Raw genomic sequence first — 20511 nt, 5'->3', positions numbered from 1 at the left:
TGATCAGAATTGATGCTTAACATGTTGAATTGTTGTCAAATGTCCCTGCAGATAAAACATTTTCCTAAATGAATCAAACAGGACAAACTGTATTTTTCTAATGTTATCAGCCTCTTTTGGTTCAGAAGCAGGCCACCCAACTTGTTTGTGTGTGAGGTGGGAGGTAGACAAACAGAGGAAGAGGAAGGACAGATGTGAGGAGAGGGAGGGAGGGCTGCAGGAAGAGGAAAGCAGAAGAGAGAAAATAAGGAGGAGGGATGGATATCAATAAAACGTGACCACATGGGGAGGGGGGGTGTGTAGGACAGCCAAAGGGTCGTTTGTGTATGTGGGTGTTTGTCTGTCTCAGTCACAGCCCTCAGCAGTGACGTCGATCCAGACGTAGACTGAGAGGAGGAGGAGAAGAGGAGGGGGAGGACAGTCTGAGGACACTCTGTGAGGAGGTGTTTCAAATTCTTGAACAGAGGAAGGAGGTTTGTGAGTTTCAGGATTGCCTCACCGGCCTCTGGTTTACAACTCTGCCTCGGATTCTCTGCTTCTTGTAGACTTTGTCATCTGAAGGAGACACGCATGATTATGGAAATTTCAATGTATTTATTGTTTTTCTCTCACTGGTCCACTTCTACTCTTCTAACCTGGTAGAGAATGCTGCAGTAGCTGACGTTTGTCAGCAGACTGAAGTCTAAAAACAGGGCTAAAGGCTAAAACACAGGCTAAGCTGTTTGTGATAATGTGTATTCCAACCCACATGCAGCAGTTATTCTGCAGTGGTCAGTTTAAACCTGAGAGTCTATTAATGAAATAAAGAGGAAGGCCACCGTCTGTATAGTAAAGTGCGGTACAACTGTAAATTACAAAGTTTGCTTCATTACACAATTCCAAAAAAAGTGCTTTGTAACACTACTATTTATCATAAAAAGTAGTTTGAAAAAAAGATCAATTTTTCATTTATTTGCTTCCAAAACAAATGCACTTCTTAACAAGAGTAGGGGATGGTCTAATTAAAAACAACTTCATCCACATTACCAGTAATAACCACAGGTGTCACTGCACTCAACAACACCAAACGGAAAGTCTTCACAGTGCCTTTAAACCAGCACAATAAAATATTTCTAATGATGGAAACCACGTTTGTAGAAAAAAAAGTTCGTATTCAAATATTACAGTATGACATACACTCCATCTGTTAATTTTTAGGAGGCAGGGTATATGATCTATACTGCAGCCAAACCACAGAAGGAGCTCTAAATCATCTGGGTTCAGAGTTAGTGAGCATTTATGGCAGTGCTTTTAAATCATGGGTTTGCCTGGAATTCAAATGGGTTCAGCTAAATGTCTAGTGAATGGTTTTTAAAAAATAACTAATAATCTTTTTAAAAACTAATTATTCTTTTTTAAAATCAAAACACTGCGCATAATTTTAAACAACTGTATTCTTTGCTTTTACTGTCTTGAGAATGAATGTAGTTCAAATCAATGTAGCATACACAAGCTGGTGCATCTTAATTGACGGTGATCTTGTGACAGCACAGTTAATGCCACTTGAATGCCCTTGCTTTAACCTGTGTAAACACGAACTTAAAGTCAGTGGGGAAAAACAAAACAAAATGACAAGATTTCTCTTTTTTTCATGACTTTCATGACAGTACATGTGTGAAGCTGGATTTGGTACCTCTGTACTTATGAAGTCAGAGAACTGTTCCTGACTGAATGTTACATCAGAGATGAGATGCACTCTTACCCGCTTCCCACCGGTGCTTCTTTGATGCTGGTGCTAGATGGGAGATTACTTGTTCAGCATTAATTTTCAGCCGTGTAAATTAAGCCTATATCCTGATCAGGGAAATCACTTTAATCCTGGCTTCTCTGTATTTGTAACATAGTATAACATACATGATCAAAAACTAATTCTAGACAAAAAAGGCTCTGAGGATGCCAGAAATTTGTTGTGTCAACAACTTAAACAGACTTTTTTTTTTACTTAAAAACGAAGAAAAAGAAAAAAAAAAAACTTAAATGTGTGTCAGTGTAGTGTCAATAAAGTAGACAAAAAGATGAGTAGAATGCATTCTCTCTGGTTTATTCAGGTTCTTTAGGAAGAATTCTGTTTGAAATTACAAAATGCACTGGTAGAAACAGCAGAGATAGATAGAGAAAGAAACAGAGGGGAGAAAGAGATGGTCAAGGAAGGAGAGAGGGTGAGAGAAAGAAGGGTTTTCATAGCCGGAATAAACAGGGATAACATCACCAGATTCAGTTTCAGGCAGCTCTTTACTCTCAAAAGGGATTGTTTTTCATCAAGGAAAAGTTCTGTGTTTCTTCTCCCCTTTTTTAAAATCTTTTTTTTCCTTTTTTCTTATTTTTTCCTTTTTTTGTAATGTTAGTTAAGTGTTATCTATCTTGTTTCCCCACAGTTTATCCCCTCGTGAAATAACTGGCAAAAATAACAAACAAACATTCTTTGAATTCATCACCAATGTCATTTCCATGTTTTTTAATCAGGATGATTTTTTTTTAATCATTTGTTTTTGTTACATTTTTTTGGTCAGTTTTTTTTCTATTTTTTTGTTTTTAAAAATAGGAGGAAAAAAAAGAAACACATTGCTCTTAAAAACATCTATCTATATATATTTTTACATATATATATTTATATATACTTTTTTTTTCTTTATATTTATTTTATTTTTTAATTCCTGAATTTGACTTGTTACCCCACATAGTGGCATGCACATTGCACATGCAAATCTGTAATTAAATACTTCTCTTTTATCTTAAATTGCCATGTATGTTTATTTTTTCTCTTTTTTCCCCATCTTGTTGAGTGAATCCTGTATGGTTTTCTACTGTGGCACTGGTGCAGTTTCTACTGGGTCAAGTTAATGATGGTCTGCATGGTGATGGGATGGATGCTTGGTTGCTCCAGAGATGTTCCCAAATGCTTCTCAGAGCCTACAGTTTTTTTATCCTCTTGTGTATAGATCCTTTTTTTATATTAAAAGTCTGACGCTACTTCTTTGGATAGTGTCCATTTGGGCTATTATTACTTCACTGAAGGGTTTGGTTGCATTTTTGAGGCCGTCTTTGAAGCCTAAGTTTTATACAACCCTAATAAAGTCACAATTTTCAACATTAAAGGCAGAAATGTAAAAATACTAACTATTAAATTGAAAATGTATGGTTAATATACATATCTATGGAATTTGGTATGAAAACAAGAGACATGTCCCAAATCTTTTACTAAATTGTCCAGGATTAGACGTGTATTGACCTTTTCAAACCCCCACCCCTAGCCAATCCTGTAAACTACATAAAAAACAAAAGTGTAAACCCCCCCCCCACCCGTCCTTATAGATATCCTTATTCTTAGATATTACAAAAATATACTTAAAAGCCAGAAAATCTTTAAGCAGTGCTACAAGAGGTCAAAACTACATACTTGAATTTTTTCTGGTTTTGTTTTACAGCCCAGGGGGCTCACTGGAAAGACAAAAGGAAAGATCTTCTGGAAGCAACTTGTCCCCACTGGATACTGGCAATGGAAACACATGGAGAGAGAAAGCGAGGTAAAATAAAGAATGAGAATGATGAGAGAGGCCTTGGGGGTTGCTATGGTGACAGCAGGAGGCACTTCACCTGTATGTCTGAGGAAACAGTTTCACTGCAAGTCAGCACAGGAATATAACGGGCTTGGCAAGTATTATAGAAAGAAGTTTTGATAACATAAGCGCAACTAAACCTGGTCAATCTTTAACATTTGTTGTATTAGCACTGAGCTAGGAGTGTAAGCTTCAGGCTACCAGCTGTGTTTCCTTACTACTTACAAGTTGGGGCTATTCTGTCCCACAATTAAGAGCATATGAGACTTTGACTCACTCAAATGAACATCACAGTTTGTAAAAGAAGGCTACTTTGTGTTAACACTTTATCCGGCATCAAAATTTGCATCAAGGTAATAAACAACAAGCTGCTAAAGAGCCACAACTTTGCTTCATCATGTTGATACAAACATGGTTACGCTAATAGTTAGCTCTTAGCTTTTTATCATTAGCAAGTAACATGTAACATTGAAAAGATATCATGCCATGTTAGCCAACAGTTCATTAATTAACTCTCACTTGTAAACTCACAGCTAACATGGGAGATTAGTGAAAACTTTGCTGGTTAACACACTAGCTGCTAGCATACCATTTTAGCTTGATAAAGCAAAGTTCTTTTCCCCCCTCCTGCTTCTTGCAGTATTTGATATGAAATAACTAATTGATTGTGTGCATTCACACTGAGGCTACTCTGTGTCTGCTCTTTGCATTTTAAGCTAACAGTTAGCTGTTAACAACCTCAGCCATTATGCGTTTGCATCGGCTATCAGCTTAGCTCAGTGGCCAACATTTTTTTTTTGTTTGTTTTTTTTCAATTTTGCTTTCATAGCTTCAAGTTAGATGATAGCACATTAGCTTTTGGAAACATTCTGTGTCACAGTATATTAAAGGTAGGTTTTTTAAGGTCAAAATAGTTAGGCTGCTTTTATCAAACTTTGTGTTAATAACTTGCTTTTTACTGTTAGTTTTTTGAGCAGTACTGCCATTGTATAATTTTTTGACAGTTGTTTTTAGTCAATCATGAATGCATCTGTTTTAATGTTTCTTTTTACTTGAGTGTAGGTTTTTGCTTTGTGGTTGCTGTGTAAGTACCAGTGTTTACATATTTGCTATAATTTTTTACTTGCTAAGAGTTAGCTATTCATAATGATAGCTTTCTTCAAATATTGAAGTGTTAGGACTTAAACTTGTTTTTGTCTCCTGTAAAAAAATATCTTTTGTCATACTTAATTTCATGGAATGAGTTGTTGTTCCTCCTCTGCATGCTTAAACAGTCTTTGACTTTCTTCAGAATAATTTTTAAATAGGAGACAACTCATTAATCTCAAGTAAATAAGATTCATGCACTGAAGTAATCAAGAACCCTTTCCCTAATACTTGCTGCATCCATAAAGAACTGTAAATTTTCCCAAAGAAACATACAGTTCATTTAAGACTGATGCTTTCAGACACCGACCAAAAAACACCCACCTAGGCTGTCATGTACTCATTCAACCGACACAGCATAGCTATGGACATATTGTACACCGTGTGAAAAGAGAGATGATGGTTAAAGCTCAATCACGCCACCTTGTGTTTGTGAAAGGTATTATATGTGAAATACACAAAATGTGAAGAAGCTGACAGAAAAGAATAATGAAACAGCCAAAGAAGACAGAATTAATGGAGATGAACACGTTGAGTTTTTCAGAAAGTTTATGGATTATATACACAAGAATTACAGAGCCAAAATATACAATGGACGGCACAGGTGAGAATGGGTGTGAGAAAAGACATGATTATGCATTCACCACCCCTCACCCTCCACCACATGACTCACCCATCCATCAATCCAGGCTTGATTTGACAAACCCAGAAGACGATAAGGAGCGGATGAAGGAGGGAGGGCGATGAAAATGGTGAAGATGAGGGCATTAAAATCTTAAGTGTGTGCACTGCGATTGTCTCAGAGGGAGGAATCATGGTGTCCTGTACAGTTTAAGGCACTGAAGGTTACCTACTGTAGCTGATGGTGTCAGGACACATGCACACAAAGTATAGACACACACACACACACACACACACACACACACACACACACACACACACAAAAGAAAAAAGGAAAAGGTTATATAAAACTTATTTGCTAAACATTTACTTGAAATATTTTGGCTGCTTTTAAGTTTGTCATACAGCCATTTAACCCTGAATTGACTGATTTATACTTTGCACTTTTATCTGACTACTTATTAAGGTTGTCCTTATTGTATTTCAATTATCACTACAAGAAAATGTTATCTTTTCTGGGTGCTACAAGTACTTTAATTTCCTTTACGTAGAATCTGAATTACTGTGAAACAAAGATATTCAGGGCTTAGCCCAGCAAAGTACTGAAACAACTTAAATGTACTAAACATATCAATATTTGAGATTTTTTTTACATTTATCAAATAATATGTAAACTACTTGAGAAGATAAGAGAAAATAAAAAATAAATCACCCATTCAGTACACAACAAAAAGTGATCAGCTTAACCTAATCATTATTAGACTTCATACCTGCAAAACATGCGTACAATCAAGCAAACCAACACACACACATATGCAGACAGTCTCTCTCAGTGAGTGTTCCCCTGTCACAGCAGTAGCCCCGCCCCTCTCAGGGTAACCGGCGTGGGTGGAGTGATAGTGATGAGATGTCTTCTGAGCATGAGTATGAGCCTGGCAAGTGGTCCGGTGCCATTGTGAAATTGTGTGTTAACGTGACTACAACCTCTGCTGCTGCCCTCCCTCCAAAGAACCCCCCACCCCAAACAAAACCCTCTGGTTATTAAAATCTCTCTCATTGCCTTTTGACCCAACCCCAGCCCTTCCCTCACTCTTGACTCCCTACACGCACACACATGCACACATCAAGTGCTGTACAAAGGGGAGACCACGGGTGTGGCTTCAGCTACATAAGCACAACTTTTGGCAGCACTACTGTACATTAAAACTCACTTTTTCCTTTTTTATTTATTTTTTTTAAAAGAGAGCCCTTATTCGTGATTTTGTTGACACGTTGCCTCATGACCGACCCACTAACACAATTTCACAGCCGACTGAGTGGATGGGTTGGGTGCATTTTGTTAGTTGTTCTTTCCTTCCATTTTAAAGAAGGAAATAATATTCATAGGTTAAGACTAATGGGTGAAAACACAGAAAGCTGATGTTTAAGAGAAGCAATGAAAAAAAGACCACATCACAACACCCCCAAAAGAAAAAAGAAAAAGACCAGTTTTTCCCTTTACCCCTTTTAGAACAGTATGTGTCCTCAATAAAGCACACAACATAATTTCACACAAGTGCACTGTTGTGTCAGCCATTTTGGATCTGCTGTTACAATTCTGGACAAGCGCGTGGCATGATGAAGTCAAAATGGCAGAGGGCTTTTCCTGCTTGTCTTTCAACACGTTTGCATTGAGTGTTGGTGTGTCAGCAGGCTTATGATGGGGAGGTGGAGAGATGAAGGGGTCAGCGTAATGTAGGGTAGTGGCAGGAGAAGGGTTGGGGGTGGGGTTGATATAATGTCAGACGCCATGCCAGGTAAAACCATACAATAGCTCAATCTAAGGCCTGTTTTGTTTACAACTGACTCTTTTCCATAATCACTATCTAACTAGCTAGCTACCTAACTCTAGTGGGACCTGAGAAGTAAGCAAACTGCTTTGCACCTCTGTAAACCTACTACACCTTTTGGACCCAAAGGGACCTCCAGGGACCTCTGGACCCACAGCGTCTATGGGATGGACGCAGAATGACAAATCTAACACTGCTTTTGTAGCATACAGCAAACAATCAATCTTTGGCGGATAGAGTGCCAAACAACAGAGTAACCAACTGGACTTAAAGCTTCCATTTGGAGCAGGCAGTGACACCCTAATTGAGAAGGACTGACACTATTTGACGTCTGCCAACTTCTTTGCATTGCTTTAGTAAGGTATAAGTTGATCAGGAAAATAGTTTCAAGAGGGTTAACTTTCTACCAATATCCCTAAAACCAAGAATGAATATTTCAGTCTTTTGGACACAAAACCTGCAAGTCTCTAAATCCAACATTAAAACTGATCTTGACTTTTTGAAAACTACAGTTGTAAGTTTGAAAGGGAAAATATAATCAAATATTGAATCTGGCATTCCAAGATTTGTCTCTTGGTTTTATGCCCTCACTGTAGCCCAGTCTCCAAGTTACTGCTCTCTGTGTCTCTATGCCAGCATGGGAGCCAGTCAGACTCAACATTTAAGGCCTAGTATCAATGGTATTAATGGTTTCAGTAACTACAGAGATACATGGAGAGATGGCTAGGAGTGACAGGAGGGCTGAGACTTGGGCAGGAATGAACGTGACAGATACAGAAGGCACTGTGGCTCTGTAGGGGTTCCTGCCTTGCCTCTCTTATGGGAGGCAGGGGCAGGATGGTTTTGGGTATAGGCCCTCGACTCCTGCTGAATGAATTAACAACTAACAATACACTCCCTTGATCTCACACTCTTAAGTACACCTTGCCCAATTACCAGGCCTGGAGGGAACACATTGCAGGAGAGAAGAGAGATGGGGAAGGAAAAGAGATTAACTTGAGGTATGTGAATGATAAGGGTTTCTTTGTGGGTGCAATGTCAGGTGACGTGTGCAATGGTGTCAAACTTCACATTTTTACAGATCCGCGTGCTCCTGTATTATTATTCCCTTTTACAGCTTTGCAGGCTATCCTCCAAAATAATTCAATGAGGATGCTTATGAGGTCTGCATAGAGTCAAAACACGTGGACTGGGGTTCATTTTCTGGCTTCAGCGACTGCAAAGGAAACAGTGCGAGGTTTTCAAGAGTAGCTAGATCTTAGACCGTGTCATGAGCATGAACGGTGTACAAAATAAATAAATCTCTGAAAATCTAATTCTTAAAAACTCTTATCTATAACTACATCTACTGTATCATACCTAGATGTATCTCTAGTTTATCATCTATATTAATCTATACTTTATCTTTGTGTCCTAGTTATTGAATATTCAATAATTGCTGTCCCTCATAACAATAAGGATGAAGGTATTATTCCTAAGTGTATCTGTCCTGTAATGCCTTTTGTGTCTTAAGTGTCACTTTGAGCAATTAAACAGAAAAAGAAAAGGAAAGTTGAAAAAGACAGGTTGGTGGATACTGGAGTGGGTTTTGGCAGAGGAGAATTAAGTTTTGCTACAACCTCTAACGATTAGATCTGTGATTTGATGACTGTTCTCTGGTTATCCAGACCTGAGAGAGGGTGCTGGAGGGGGCGGGGGTCAGCATTGGCACAGACAGGCAGATGAAGCAGGCCTGACAAACGGACAGATATGGCGTCTCCAAGGCTACATCCAAGCCTCCTGACTAGGACTGGACTTGATCTGAGTGTCTCACGTAGATGTAAAAAAACAGTCAATATTTCACTCCAGGTCTAGAAACCAGGATGTGGCCTGGAGGCTGTCCTGTCAAGTGGGGTAGGCAAGCCAGGTAATGTGTGCTGATAGCTGCCCCCCAGTGGCAAAACAAGAGAACAACACCATCTAATACTGACTGACACTAACACTGTGTCACCAACACTGTGCTGCCACTGTCGGGAACCCATCTCACTACAGAGCTACAGAGGGAAACATTGAGATTTTTTTGGCTGCAAGTGGAAGAATTCAACCTTTACAAAACTTCAGCTTTCGCAAAACACAGGCTTGAGTGAAACCTCTGCATTAACTCTTCCATGTTCTCAATGTTAAGGTCCACCCCTGCATCTGAGCCTGAATTCTTGATCTTTGGGTTGGCTTGACTAGAGAACTGACCCCATGAATCCTTGCAAGTAGGCACCAAAGCTCCCCTGACCTCCAACCTTCTGAATAGAGTGTATTGTAAGAGTTGCGTTACAACACGCAACACTGCTAAATGATTGTTCCCAAGCCATCATTGCACCAAAACATTGCAAGAAGGCATCAGGAACCCGATAAACATCTTTGAATGGGGGGATCAAAACATAATGGATGTAAACAAGATGGACATAGCATATTTAAACTCCAAACAACATGACCACATTTAACAGCAACATTTCAATCAATCATCAATCATCAGTTTCATTATCATCAATGTCATCAACATTTTGCATTGACACTGATATCATTATTCATAAGACTATCATCATCAACAATAATAAATCAAGTGTGGTAGAAGTCCAACTCTCCTCTAACTCATTCTCCCTCCATTTTCTCTGGCACAACAGGAAACTTTAATGTAGTCCTGCAGTGATTCCTGTATTTTAACAAGTTGTAGAAATTTTTAAAGTAAGTCGGCAGAAAACAGACAAACAAAATAGCCGACAGTCAGAACAGGTTTTAGGTAAAAAGTAAACGAAAATGCCTTTTGAGATGTAAGAGAGAGAGAGAGAGTCTGAAAGAAGGGAACTTCTTTTGTAAACCTAAATTCAAAGTTTTCTATAAAGCCCCTAGGTCCCACCCACACCAGTTAGATTTCCTCTCTAGTATGTATCTAATCAGTCATGCAGGTTTCCATCAAATTTTGGACTCCAAAAAAGATCAAAGGAGGCTGAGCGAATGCAACAGAAGAACCAAGCTCCAATGTCCGAAGAAGAACAAGAAGGAGAAGTAATCAATAGAAGAAATACTGAAGAAATTAGTCTTTTTTCCCCATCCCTCCTTTCCTTTCCTCTCCTCCGCCCTATTCATCTTGTGTGATTTCATTTCCTGTCCGGGCATCGCTTGTCTTGCGCCAGGTCAAGTAACAGGGCAATAATGAGTTTGACTTAGTGTCCAACTCCTATCTCAAGTTACCTGAATCCACCTCTTTATGGCGCACTGAGCTGGCACACTATGCCTCGTATCCTTTCACACCACTACCACCAACACCGAGCAGGAAGTGATGTCACACCAGCTCATCAGCATTAAGTGAGTCTTTAACAGTAAACAGAGATGATAAAACTCATCAAATATCAGCCAGTGCTGTGATTGGCTGGTTTTTGCAGTATAGGCGGAGCTTCCTGGTTCTGTCCTTGGAAAGGAAAAAGATTAAAGATAAAGTGGTTGTTCTCCCTTTTTTTCTTTTCATAGTTTGTCACGTAAAATTTCATTTTGTTCTTCATTGTTCAAGTTTGATTTTCGGAGGCATAGCTTGGCATGTAAGGGTTAGGGGGTCCTGGCTTTTGTTAAGTTGTTTTTCTTTTGACGTATCTGTTAACACAAGCAGAGTCAAAGCAGTGGACTTGGAGCTCCAGCTCATTTTTAAGCTTTTACATCAGCTTTAACCACCCAGCGACAGATCACAAACATCGACTAGACTAACCAATCACGGGACAGTCTTGGAGAAGTGCTTTTAGGCCTTGTAAACTGGAATAATCTCTGGCCATTTACATGCACTTCCCTTGCTGGACTCTTCCAACACCCCTTTCTTCCTCCCCTTGTAGCTCAGCCTTGCTGGTCAAGCATAGAATTCTGGGAGGTGTAGTTCTGAGAACTAGAGGGGCAGAGATGGACTGGCCCCTTGCTGTGCCTCGGTTGTCCTGGCTTTGTCTCTTTTCACTTTATCCATGTGCTGCTCTGACACTGTTTTGAGTCTCACACATCTTCAGCACCTTCAACCTCCCATCCCACTGAACTTTCTCTCATTAGAGTCTGAAGGGGAGGGGGAGGGATAGAGGGTCTGGGGAGTCAGGGGGAATCGACCCCTAAACAATTTCCCCACCTTTCCTGCAATAAAAGTTTTTCATATCCAAGGCCAGCACACCTGAGGCTATTGTTCTTCTTCTCTTCTTTTGCCTGTATCCCTTGCTCCATGTGGTTGCTAGCACCAGTCATCCTCGTCTGTCTCACTGTAAGGTTCATGCAGGCCTTTGCGGGGCCCTCTGGCATGGGGAGGACGATGGTGTGGATGGGGTGGCACCCCAGGGGGCCCCCGTCGATGTGGGGAAGGTGAGGACGAACGGTAGCCATTAGGCACCCTACGTGGATGCGGGTGAGGGGGCGGAGGGGGCCCGTGGCGGGCAGTCCTAGGCGAGCGTGGATGTGGGTGAGGATTTCCCCCATGTGGGTGTGGATTACCATGGGAGAGGCTTTGCTCATATGCAGGAGGCTCATGGTGTCGCTCATACTCGTAGTCACGCTCATAGAATGGCCCATCACCCTCCAGGCTATCCCCTGGGGGAGGCCCACTCCATCGTCCTCGGTGGGGGGATCTAGGTGAGCCATGAAGGGGTGACTGATGCCTCGGAGAACGCGGGGAGCCGTGCCGAGATGAGGAGCCTCCATGGTGTGGGGAAGCTTGTCGTGACGGAGGTCTGTGGTGGTAGCTTCTGTCGTGGTCTGGTGGGGAGAAGTGTCGAGGGGAGGGAGAGCGCAGACGGCCTGGCCCTGGGGGGCCATAGCTTGGCTTACGGACAGCAGGGGAGTAGGTGACATGTGGACGAGGAACAGCAGGGGTCTGGGGCAGCTGGCGGCGACCTCTACGTGGAGTGCTGGTCCCCGAGGTGGAGGGGACTGGGCTTCCGCTGACCGAACTACTGCCCTAAAGCAAAATGTAAACAAGGAAAATCAAAACGCACCACAACAGCAACAGACCAGCATAGAGCAGAGAGGTGGTAAACAGACAGAGAGAGAAAGATAGAGGAGATATAAACACCATTAAAAATCATTTAAAGCATGGTGATGGTGCAAAAAATTGACATCAAGAAGCCACATGTCACATCAAAGGTTAATGGACAGAGAGAAACAGTGAAAAAGAAAAAAAAAGCATAAAACAAAAGAGAGAGATTGAAATCCATAAGTAGTTGCATGAATTTGTGGGATTTCTTACTGGGTGAAAGAACAGTTGCTGCTGAGGGTAAAAATATTAAAGGATTATTTCTTAAATAATGAATCAGTCCCTCACCTCTTGGAAAGTAGTCAAACATTTAGACAGCTACGAAATAATACATTTGAAAACCTGCTGTATCATAAAGGCTAATAATGTAAAATGGCTAAGTAGTAAAGTAAGACACCAGCAAAGGAATACCCATAGTGGCGCTGAATCCGGGGTGATAGAAATTTCGTATTTGTAATATTAACATGTTTGAAATTCTTTAATGTTGTGCTCATGGTGGAAAACTCAAATTTTGTACACAAAATTTCTACCTTATATTTTATGACCCTTGGCCTTAATTCAAGTGACTTTTGAGCCCACCTGTCTGTGTCCTCGCCCATCTGGCCCCTCACTGGGTGACCTGGACCAATGACGGTCATGAGGATGCCTGTGAGAGTAGTCATGGCGTTCTGGACCATAGCGCTCCTTGTCAATGGAGCCATGATGGTGGTGGTGGTGATGATGGTGACGACGGTCCTTGGTCCTGCCACGGTCCCGCTCACGCTCCTTAGGTGGGAGGTCGCCTGACTGTGTGGTGGTGCTGAGGTCTGTGCCCAGGCCTAGCAAAGAGGTGTCTCAGTTTACATTTGTAGAGACAAGACGCTTCTTTACTTTGTCAGGGTTTGTGCTACTTGGTTTGAGAACATACACCATTGAGATTGCAACTTTTGCAGCAGGTCTGTGGATTAACAGAACTCTGTCAGAGGAAGTAAATCAAAGAGGATTTAAAATAAAAAGACATCATCTATACAATCGTATTAAGAGAAAAGAGAATTTGTCTAAAATACCACTATTGCTGCAGAGCCCAAGTGGCACATGATTGTCTCCTCAGTCCGATAAGAAGACTGTCTAGTTATCTGAGGATGAAGAGTTCAATGGTGCCAGCTTTGTTGCGTTAGTCTCACAGCTCAAGCATGCTATTTGCATTAGCAGTTACTGATGAAGTGGGCTATCTGCTGGCACAATGTTTCTTTAAAGGAGCTCTTTGTGCCACGACTTAAGATGCACAAAATGTAGTGAATATAAAGATGCCCTCTTAGCACACTAAAAGAACAGATTGTACTTAATTGCCTCAACAACTGTTACTGAATTAAGGCTTAGATGAAAGCGTCACAATCTGATGAAAGTGCCATTGGTACAAACACTTAAAGGAGCTGGTCTGGTGGTTTAAAGACATAGTCTTACACATCAGCCAAAGGCAGAACTCTAAGTGCTGAATTGTGAGATTTCATATGCTAACTGTAACAATCAAGTGTGAACACAGAAAACAAGTATACTAGCTTCTTCCTGCAAGTTTTTAGTTGGTCCTGTTATTGAATTGGGTACTCCACGACCTCAACATGAGACATTTCTTCAAAAGAGCTACACAACCTGAAGTTGCTGAGGTGAAAATTAAATTGGTTTGTAATCCACCGTAGCATTTAGAGTACAGAGGTCCTAAAAGTTAGGTAAATCACTACGGGACAAGGGGCTCACCCGTGTCTGCATCTGTGTATCTGGTAAGGGACCGCTGCGAGGCACGGTGACTCCTGTCTCTGTGCCTGCGTCCTCCATGTCTCCCCTCCTCAGACACCACCCTCTCCAGGGAGTAGTCATCCAGCCGCACGCCTCGGCCTGTACGCCCATGGACCAGGCTGGAGGTTGAGCGGCGCATCGGACTTGTGTCTGTGATGGTCTGTACAGGATTAAAGGAAAGAGCAGAGAGGGAAGTGCAGAGGGGGGAGATGCAGAGGAGAGAGCAACAAAAGAAGAAGGAAAGAAAGGAGTAGAGAAGAAGTGTGATTAAATGCATTCTGATGAATTTCATAATTTGCTGTAAGAATATCGACTCGACTATTATCCATCTCCAGATTTTCAGTGACTTGATGACACAAGTACAGAGCTTGAAATGACAGTTGTCGGATCAGCTGTATGGTTTCTTAATACTATCTAACCCATTTCATATCACGTTAGCCTTCGCATTCATCTAGCCTGAACTTTAGCATCCTGAACCCAAAAGAATAAAGCAGTGGACGAGCACATGTAATACCATGCTCCATCAAAACATGGAGGAATGAAACAGAGAGAAGTAAACAGGGAGCTTATAGGAGGAAGGAGATAAAGGGCAGAAAGACAGCGAGCATGAAGGGAGGTTATAAAAAAACCACATGCCTCGCATGCACAAGGCACAAGAGTCTGCTAGACAGTTCTGAATGGCAGCCATATTTAATTTAGATCATTCTCAGGATAAAAAGTTTTTTTTGATAAAAATGTAAGGCACTCTGTCATGTGTTAACTTGATGAAGAACATGACACGACAAATATAATTTATATACTTTCACTTGCATTTAAGGTCTGATAAATGTGCATAATAACTACAAGTCTTCTGGATTAAAGATAATGGCAGATCAGACTTAGGACTTATAAGATTTGCCACAGTTTTTAAATACATTTGACTGAATGACAGAATTTTAGAATTTTCAGTTATTTTAAAACATAAAATGATGAAATTATATATCATAATCATAAAGTGGACATAACTTTTACTTGCTACTTTGGTTCAAGGTGAGAATGAGCTCATACACGCTTTCAAAAATGCAGTTGTAAAATGATATTGAGGAAATGTTTGCTAGTAATAAAAAGATATTCAGTCACACAATTCAAATTCTTCCTTGCTCACTTTTTGGTATATTGGTATTTTTATCCTTGGTTTCTGCAACTTGGAGTGACTGAGACCAAAACTAAAACCTCTTGATGTCAGTGATATCTGTCAAATGACTACCAAACTCAGGAAATGGGCTCATGTGAATGTAGAGGAAAGACATAAATCGAATATGACTGCCATGTGTGTAATATAAACTGATACAACATAAAAAAACGAGCCTGGTCAAAATGCTCTCAAAAAACCCAACTGAATAATCCTTGGGATTGTATTTTTTAAGTATTTTGAAACATTGATTGAGAGGGTTTAAAACTGAAAGGGTATCACATTGAGTCAATGTCAGGATCATAATGATGATCATGTACACATCATTATATGAAGTTGCTTTTGAACTTTTTGAGCTGCAGTTTAAAAACCAGTCTGGATCTGTTTTCTTTTTTGTTTTGATTAGTTTTGTTTGGTTTTTTGCTGGGTTCAGAATCTGGCTCTTCTGACCAGGATAGGACCCTGTTGACATGACACTCCCACAAAGCTCCACATCACTCTGATGATAAAGCACACAACTGGCTGCAAGCAGCAGGACATCATTACTATTCAGACAGGAGCTGTAACAACACAGAGACAGTTTTATGTACACTCTCCAAACAGCTTCAACACAAGCCATGCACAAGCCGTGGTAGCTGGCAGCCCTTTGCTACATGTGCAAACACTGACTATGCAAACCTCTCTCTCACGCACACTCTTACACACACACACAGACCAACTTTCAACACATGTTCCAAGCTACTTTACGGCAACGGGTTAGGCTTTTCCTTGTCAATTTCATTTCTGTCCATCTCATTAACACCAAAACTGAGCTCTGCCATGTCATGCATGACTAATGGCATGCCGAAACGCTGCCAACCCCTCTCCCTCAGGCTGACAGATGCACATCAGGCCAAACCATGCTTCCATCATACAACTGTTGACTCGGTCTGAGGAAATGCAACGGACTGAAATGCACATAAAACACACAGAGGAACACACAATTTCCACACACACTGCAAACAAGCTGAACTCCAAGGGAACGCCATCACAAAGAAAAAACAATGGAGAGCAGAGCAACCTCAATGAGAGCAGACAAAAGAAAGAATGACAGAGAGAAAGAGAAGGAGAAGCTGACAGGACAGTTTGAAAAAAGGTGAAGACTGAAATATATCTGAAATGTGACAACAGGTCACTGATGACTGTGGAGCTGTGAGTACCAGGTGGGTGGGGTTACCTGCAGTGTTCTTTTTTTTAGAGGAATAGAAAAATAAATTTGATTAACTCATAAGTTGTAAACAACAAGCCTAGTGTGGGTGTATGAGCACATCACCCTAAAAAATCTGAAAGAAACAACAGATACAAATTCAGTCAGCTCAGATCATCAGTGAATTCTATTCCTTTGCTCACATTTCTATTTAGTCTGAGCTATATTCACCAACTTTGTATTAGTAAACTATGGTGTACGGGGAAAATTAATTCATATGGAGAGCAAAAGCAGGCAGAATTGCATATCATCCTGCCTGCAATGAATTGTGGCCCAACATAAATTTTTGTGTATGAAAAGATATCTGCATGCAAGTGAAGCTAACGTTCCACTTTGGATCAAGAATCTTAACTTTGGTGACATGTGGGCTGTCTCTGTATAAAGCCAATCAGCTTCTAATTCTCGTGAGCACCTGGAATGCAACAGGAATCTGAACCTCATTCAAAACTAAAAAGAAAAACAATTTAAAAGTTGTTTAATTCTCCTCATGAGGACAGGTTTTACCACACTGACTTCGTACTTCTGTTGCTGATTATCCTGTACTTTCTGCAAACTTAAGCCTTTGTGTATTTCACTGTCTGTGGTGAGACCAACCAGAAAGAGATGAATCAGCACTAGTCTTGACAATGTAATAAACCAACAAGAGGGCTGTCACACCGGAACGATTCTCAGACTCTTGGTGCTTTCCAGTGAACCAGCCTGTGCTCACACCAGTTTCAGCTCAATGAAAGAGGGTGAAAGTCTGTGTAACTCTGATGGAAGGAGCTAGCTGCATTACTTGAATATTTTAACCCTTCATGAAGGATGTACAATAGTTTTGATGTAGTATAATTTTTGTTCAAAATGGGGTGCCTTTGCAGCTGTACATATCTTTTATTTCCACTCCATATGCAGCCAGCTCTTTTAGTTATTGTGCACTGTTATTTTATTAACAGGATAGTTGAGGGAGAAGTGCCATGTTATGGTTTGTCATCAAAGTTTTTTTTTTTAATTTAAAAAAGTGCTTTTTTCAATGCCTCCTTTCAATACAATTGAAATTAAAAACAGGCAACAAAAAAGTGTTGTGTCTTTCTTGGTATAAGTGTAAGCAAAGACACCTCATTAAAACAAACATGTCTGTAAATAATGAAATTATCATATAATAAATAAATTTCTATAAACATAAAGTAACACTAATAAGAATAAAAGTATACTGCATGCTATTCTTTTTCTATTTTCCTCTACTTTCTGCTTATTTTATAAAAACAGAAAGGACACCCAGCAATGCTGTTGAGCTTGAACCAACCTTTTTATGGCTCCAGCAGTGAGCCAACTTTTTAGGGTCTTAACCTATTTTTTCCCAGTCTGACCATGCCGGCCAGTTCAAAATTAGGCTTGGGAACTGGAACTGACACAAAGCCTTACTGATGTGAAATTTCTCTGACATGGCCGTTTGAGTTGTACTCAGGGAAAGAGGTGGAACTTTGGAAACTCCCAAAGTTATTAATTGGACATAGCAGCTCAAAGACACGTGAGTGTTGACTGGAATGGGCTGGTATAGCTTCAAGAGGCATAAAACTGTCATACACTGATAATTGATGCCATTAGCCTGCTTTCTAACTGATCTTCTGGTTGTATTAAGATGCTAGCAACAGTAGTAAAAGCTATGACATTAGTGGCTGAATGGCGTTTGTGGTGCTGAAACATCTCTGAGAGGTTTGAAGATGAACATGACGAGTCAGCCAAACTCTAGCCATTTGACTACCTCACTGCGGCTAAACCCACCCATATAGCAACTCATGTAGGGTCAAAACAACCAGTGAACCACATTTAGGTGCAGCCCCAGTTTGATTTACAGGGGGTTGAAGAATCTGGAGAAGAGGGGCAGAGAGAGGAGAGTGCTAGAAACAGAGAGGGAGAGGTACATACACTGAGGTTATTTCCACGAGGCCTGTGTCTCCTCCGCTGCAGAGCAGGCAAACACAGAGATGATACGTAGAGCAGAGCAGTGTAGTGCGCGCACACACACACACACACACACACACACACACACACACACACACACACACACACACACACACACACACACACACACACACACACACACACACACACACACACAAAAAAAAAAAAAAGCACAGGTCCAACAAAGCATAGTCGCCGGGACCAGAAGAGGACAGAAGAAGAGAGACCGGAAATATATGGATAGAGATATGGAGAGAAAGAATAGGGGGATTATTTTAAGGAGATAAAGGGTTTTTGGAGAGGAATAGAAGTAGAGGGATTAAAGAGATGAAGGACATGCACAGAAGAGAAAAAGAGGATGAAGAAAAGGATAAAAAGATAGAGCAGAGGTGAAGAGGGGACAGAAAAGGTGTAATAACAGAAGGACAGACAGAGGAGAAAAAGAGAGAACCCAGTTAATTTAAAGGCCAGTGCACACACATAAGAGCAAGGTGGGTGTGCAAGTGAGTGACAGAGGACAGAGGACAATAAAAGATGCTTATGCATCCACACACGAGGAGGCATACACACACTCACACACTCGTAAACACACACACACTTACCGAAACAGCATGAGCTCTCTGTAAGGCAGAGCAGTGTTAGAAGGCAGTAAGTAACACACATAAAGTGTATACAAAAAACACAAATATATACACAGATATATTTATTCATACACACAATCACACTCACACACACACACAAAGGTGCACAGGGAACATTCTACCTTTGTTATTTGGCTACAGTCCAGTTACATAAGCAAAACATCCTGGAACATGCTGTACAGATGTGCAGATCTGTTACTAAAGACTAGACCAGTTTTACTGGGCAAATAGTGCTGCATGAGTCTGAAAACTCATAAACTGTGAAAGCCTTTAGAAGAAAATTCACTGTCTACATTTTCATCATATTTCCAGTAACCTAATAATCACCATTTGCATAATGTTGAAGACTGCAGATTTGTTCAAGAATCTTCAGGCACAACTTAGAGTGTCTGGAGTCAGCTGGTTTGTGGTGCAATAAGTGTAAGCAAATGGTGGTTCAGCTGGCAATGGCAATGGCTATGTCTTTGCAAACAGGGCTGAGCCCAGAAAACGTGATTTTGCAGCACTCTTGTGAAACGGGTAGAGCTATGCTCTTTATTAAAGAAGACAGATACACAAACACAATAGGTTTTAAAGGGTGAAATCTGACACCATTTCACTGTTTATTATATATGATTTCAACTAAATGGAAATTACAAACTGTAAGCTTCAAGGTAATTTCAAGGTATTTAACTGAACACATTAGAAATCAAAGAGGAAATTGAAGCCATTTCATACAGTAAGAGTGTGGAATGTAAAGTTTAGCTTAAACTAAAATGGCTAAAACAGTATTAACTCTCTAGTACTGTCACTACTCTGTTTATGCACTCCTGAAACCCTCATGAAAACTTTCTCTACCTGGTCCCTGAAATGTTCATACACTCCATGGAGTCACCAACACACCAAAGTGAGGGCAACATGACCGGACGTGGAGACATGTCTGAGGACGTCAGTGTTTGAATGTCTAAGGGTGTGTGTGTGTGTGTGTGTGTGTGTGTGTGTGTGTGTGTGTGTGTGTGTGTGTGTGTGTGTGTGTGTGTGTGTGTGTGTGTGTGTGTGTGTGTGTGTGTGTGTGTGTGTGTGTGTAGCTGCAGCCAGAGGCTTCAGGTCAGTGTTTATAAACAGATAGCTTTCTCAGAGCATAGTAAATCATTTTGGTTTTATATTAAGGTTTGAAAAAACAAACAAAAAATCCACGGTATCACTGTTTTATACAGAAGGCTCTTTGGAGCAGTTTTGAATGTGCAGCAGAAATGTTTCATCACTCTGAGACTGCCAAGCATGAAACAAGTTTGTCAATTACTTTGCCTATTCTTGTCGTAGCATTTCCGTAGCATTTTGGAGTAAGAAGTGAACATAGATGAACAGGAGGTTGGATGCTCATTGATATATTTCTGACCTGGTTGAAAAGCTGCTGTGATAGCAGCTTGGTAGCACAAGTAGAATTATTTTAGCTGCATGTCCTTTTTTGTCACCTGCTTAGTCATGAAACCATGACCTGAACATCACAGTGAGAAGACAGGGTAATAGACCAAAACA

The 20511-nt window shown here is 40.7% G+C and overlaps 1 protein-coding gene across 14 annotated transcripts in view; it reads right to left on the bottom strand.

Moving 5' to 3' along the window:
* Positions 1–2064: 2064 nt before the first annotated feature.
* The window catches only part of cacna1ab (calcium channel, voltage-dependent, P/Q type, alpha 1A subunit, b), a 201441-nt gene continuing 182994 nt past the window's right edge, over positions 2065–20511 (bottom strand). For 7 of the 14 annotated variants that reach the window (XM_074665513.1, XM_074665508.1, XM_074665514.1 and 4 more), the window contains exons 46-50: positions 18955–18972; positions 18317–18352; positions 13953–14151; positions 12798–13036; positions 2065–12143 (exon numbers count right to left, since the gene is read on the bottom strand). In XM_074665513.1, coding sequence (XP_074521614.1) covers positions 11424–12143; positions 12798–13036; positions 13953–14151; positions 18317–18352; positions 18955–18972 — 1212 coding nt within the window. In that variant the 3' untranslated portion in view covers positions 2065–11423. The remainder of the gene's footprint in view (positions 12144–12797; positions 13037–13952; positions 14152–18316; positions 18353–18954; positions 18973–20511) is intronic. The other 7 variants (XM_074665515.1, XM_074665520.1, XM_074665517.1 and 4 more) reach the window with 4 other exon arrangements.

Source organism: Halichoeres trimaculatus, unplaced genomic scaffold (assembly GCF_033239565.1).
Source record: "Halichoeres trimaculatus isolate MK-OKI-2021-1 unplaced genomic scaffold, fHalTri1.1 fHalTri1_scaffold_2, whole genome shotgun sequence".
Taxonomy (NCBI): domain Eukaryota; kingdom Metazoa; phylum Chordata; class Actinopteri; order Labriformes; family Labridae; genus Halichoeres; species Halichoeres trimaculatus.
The sequence above is the reverse complement of the archived record's forward strand: the minus strand, read 5'-3'. Positions and strand labels throughout refer to the sequence as shown.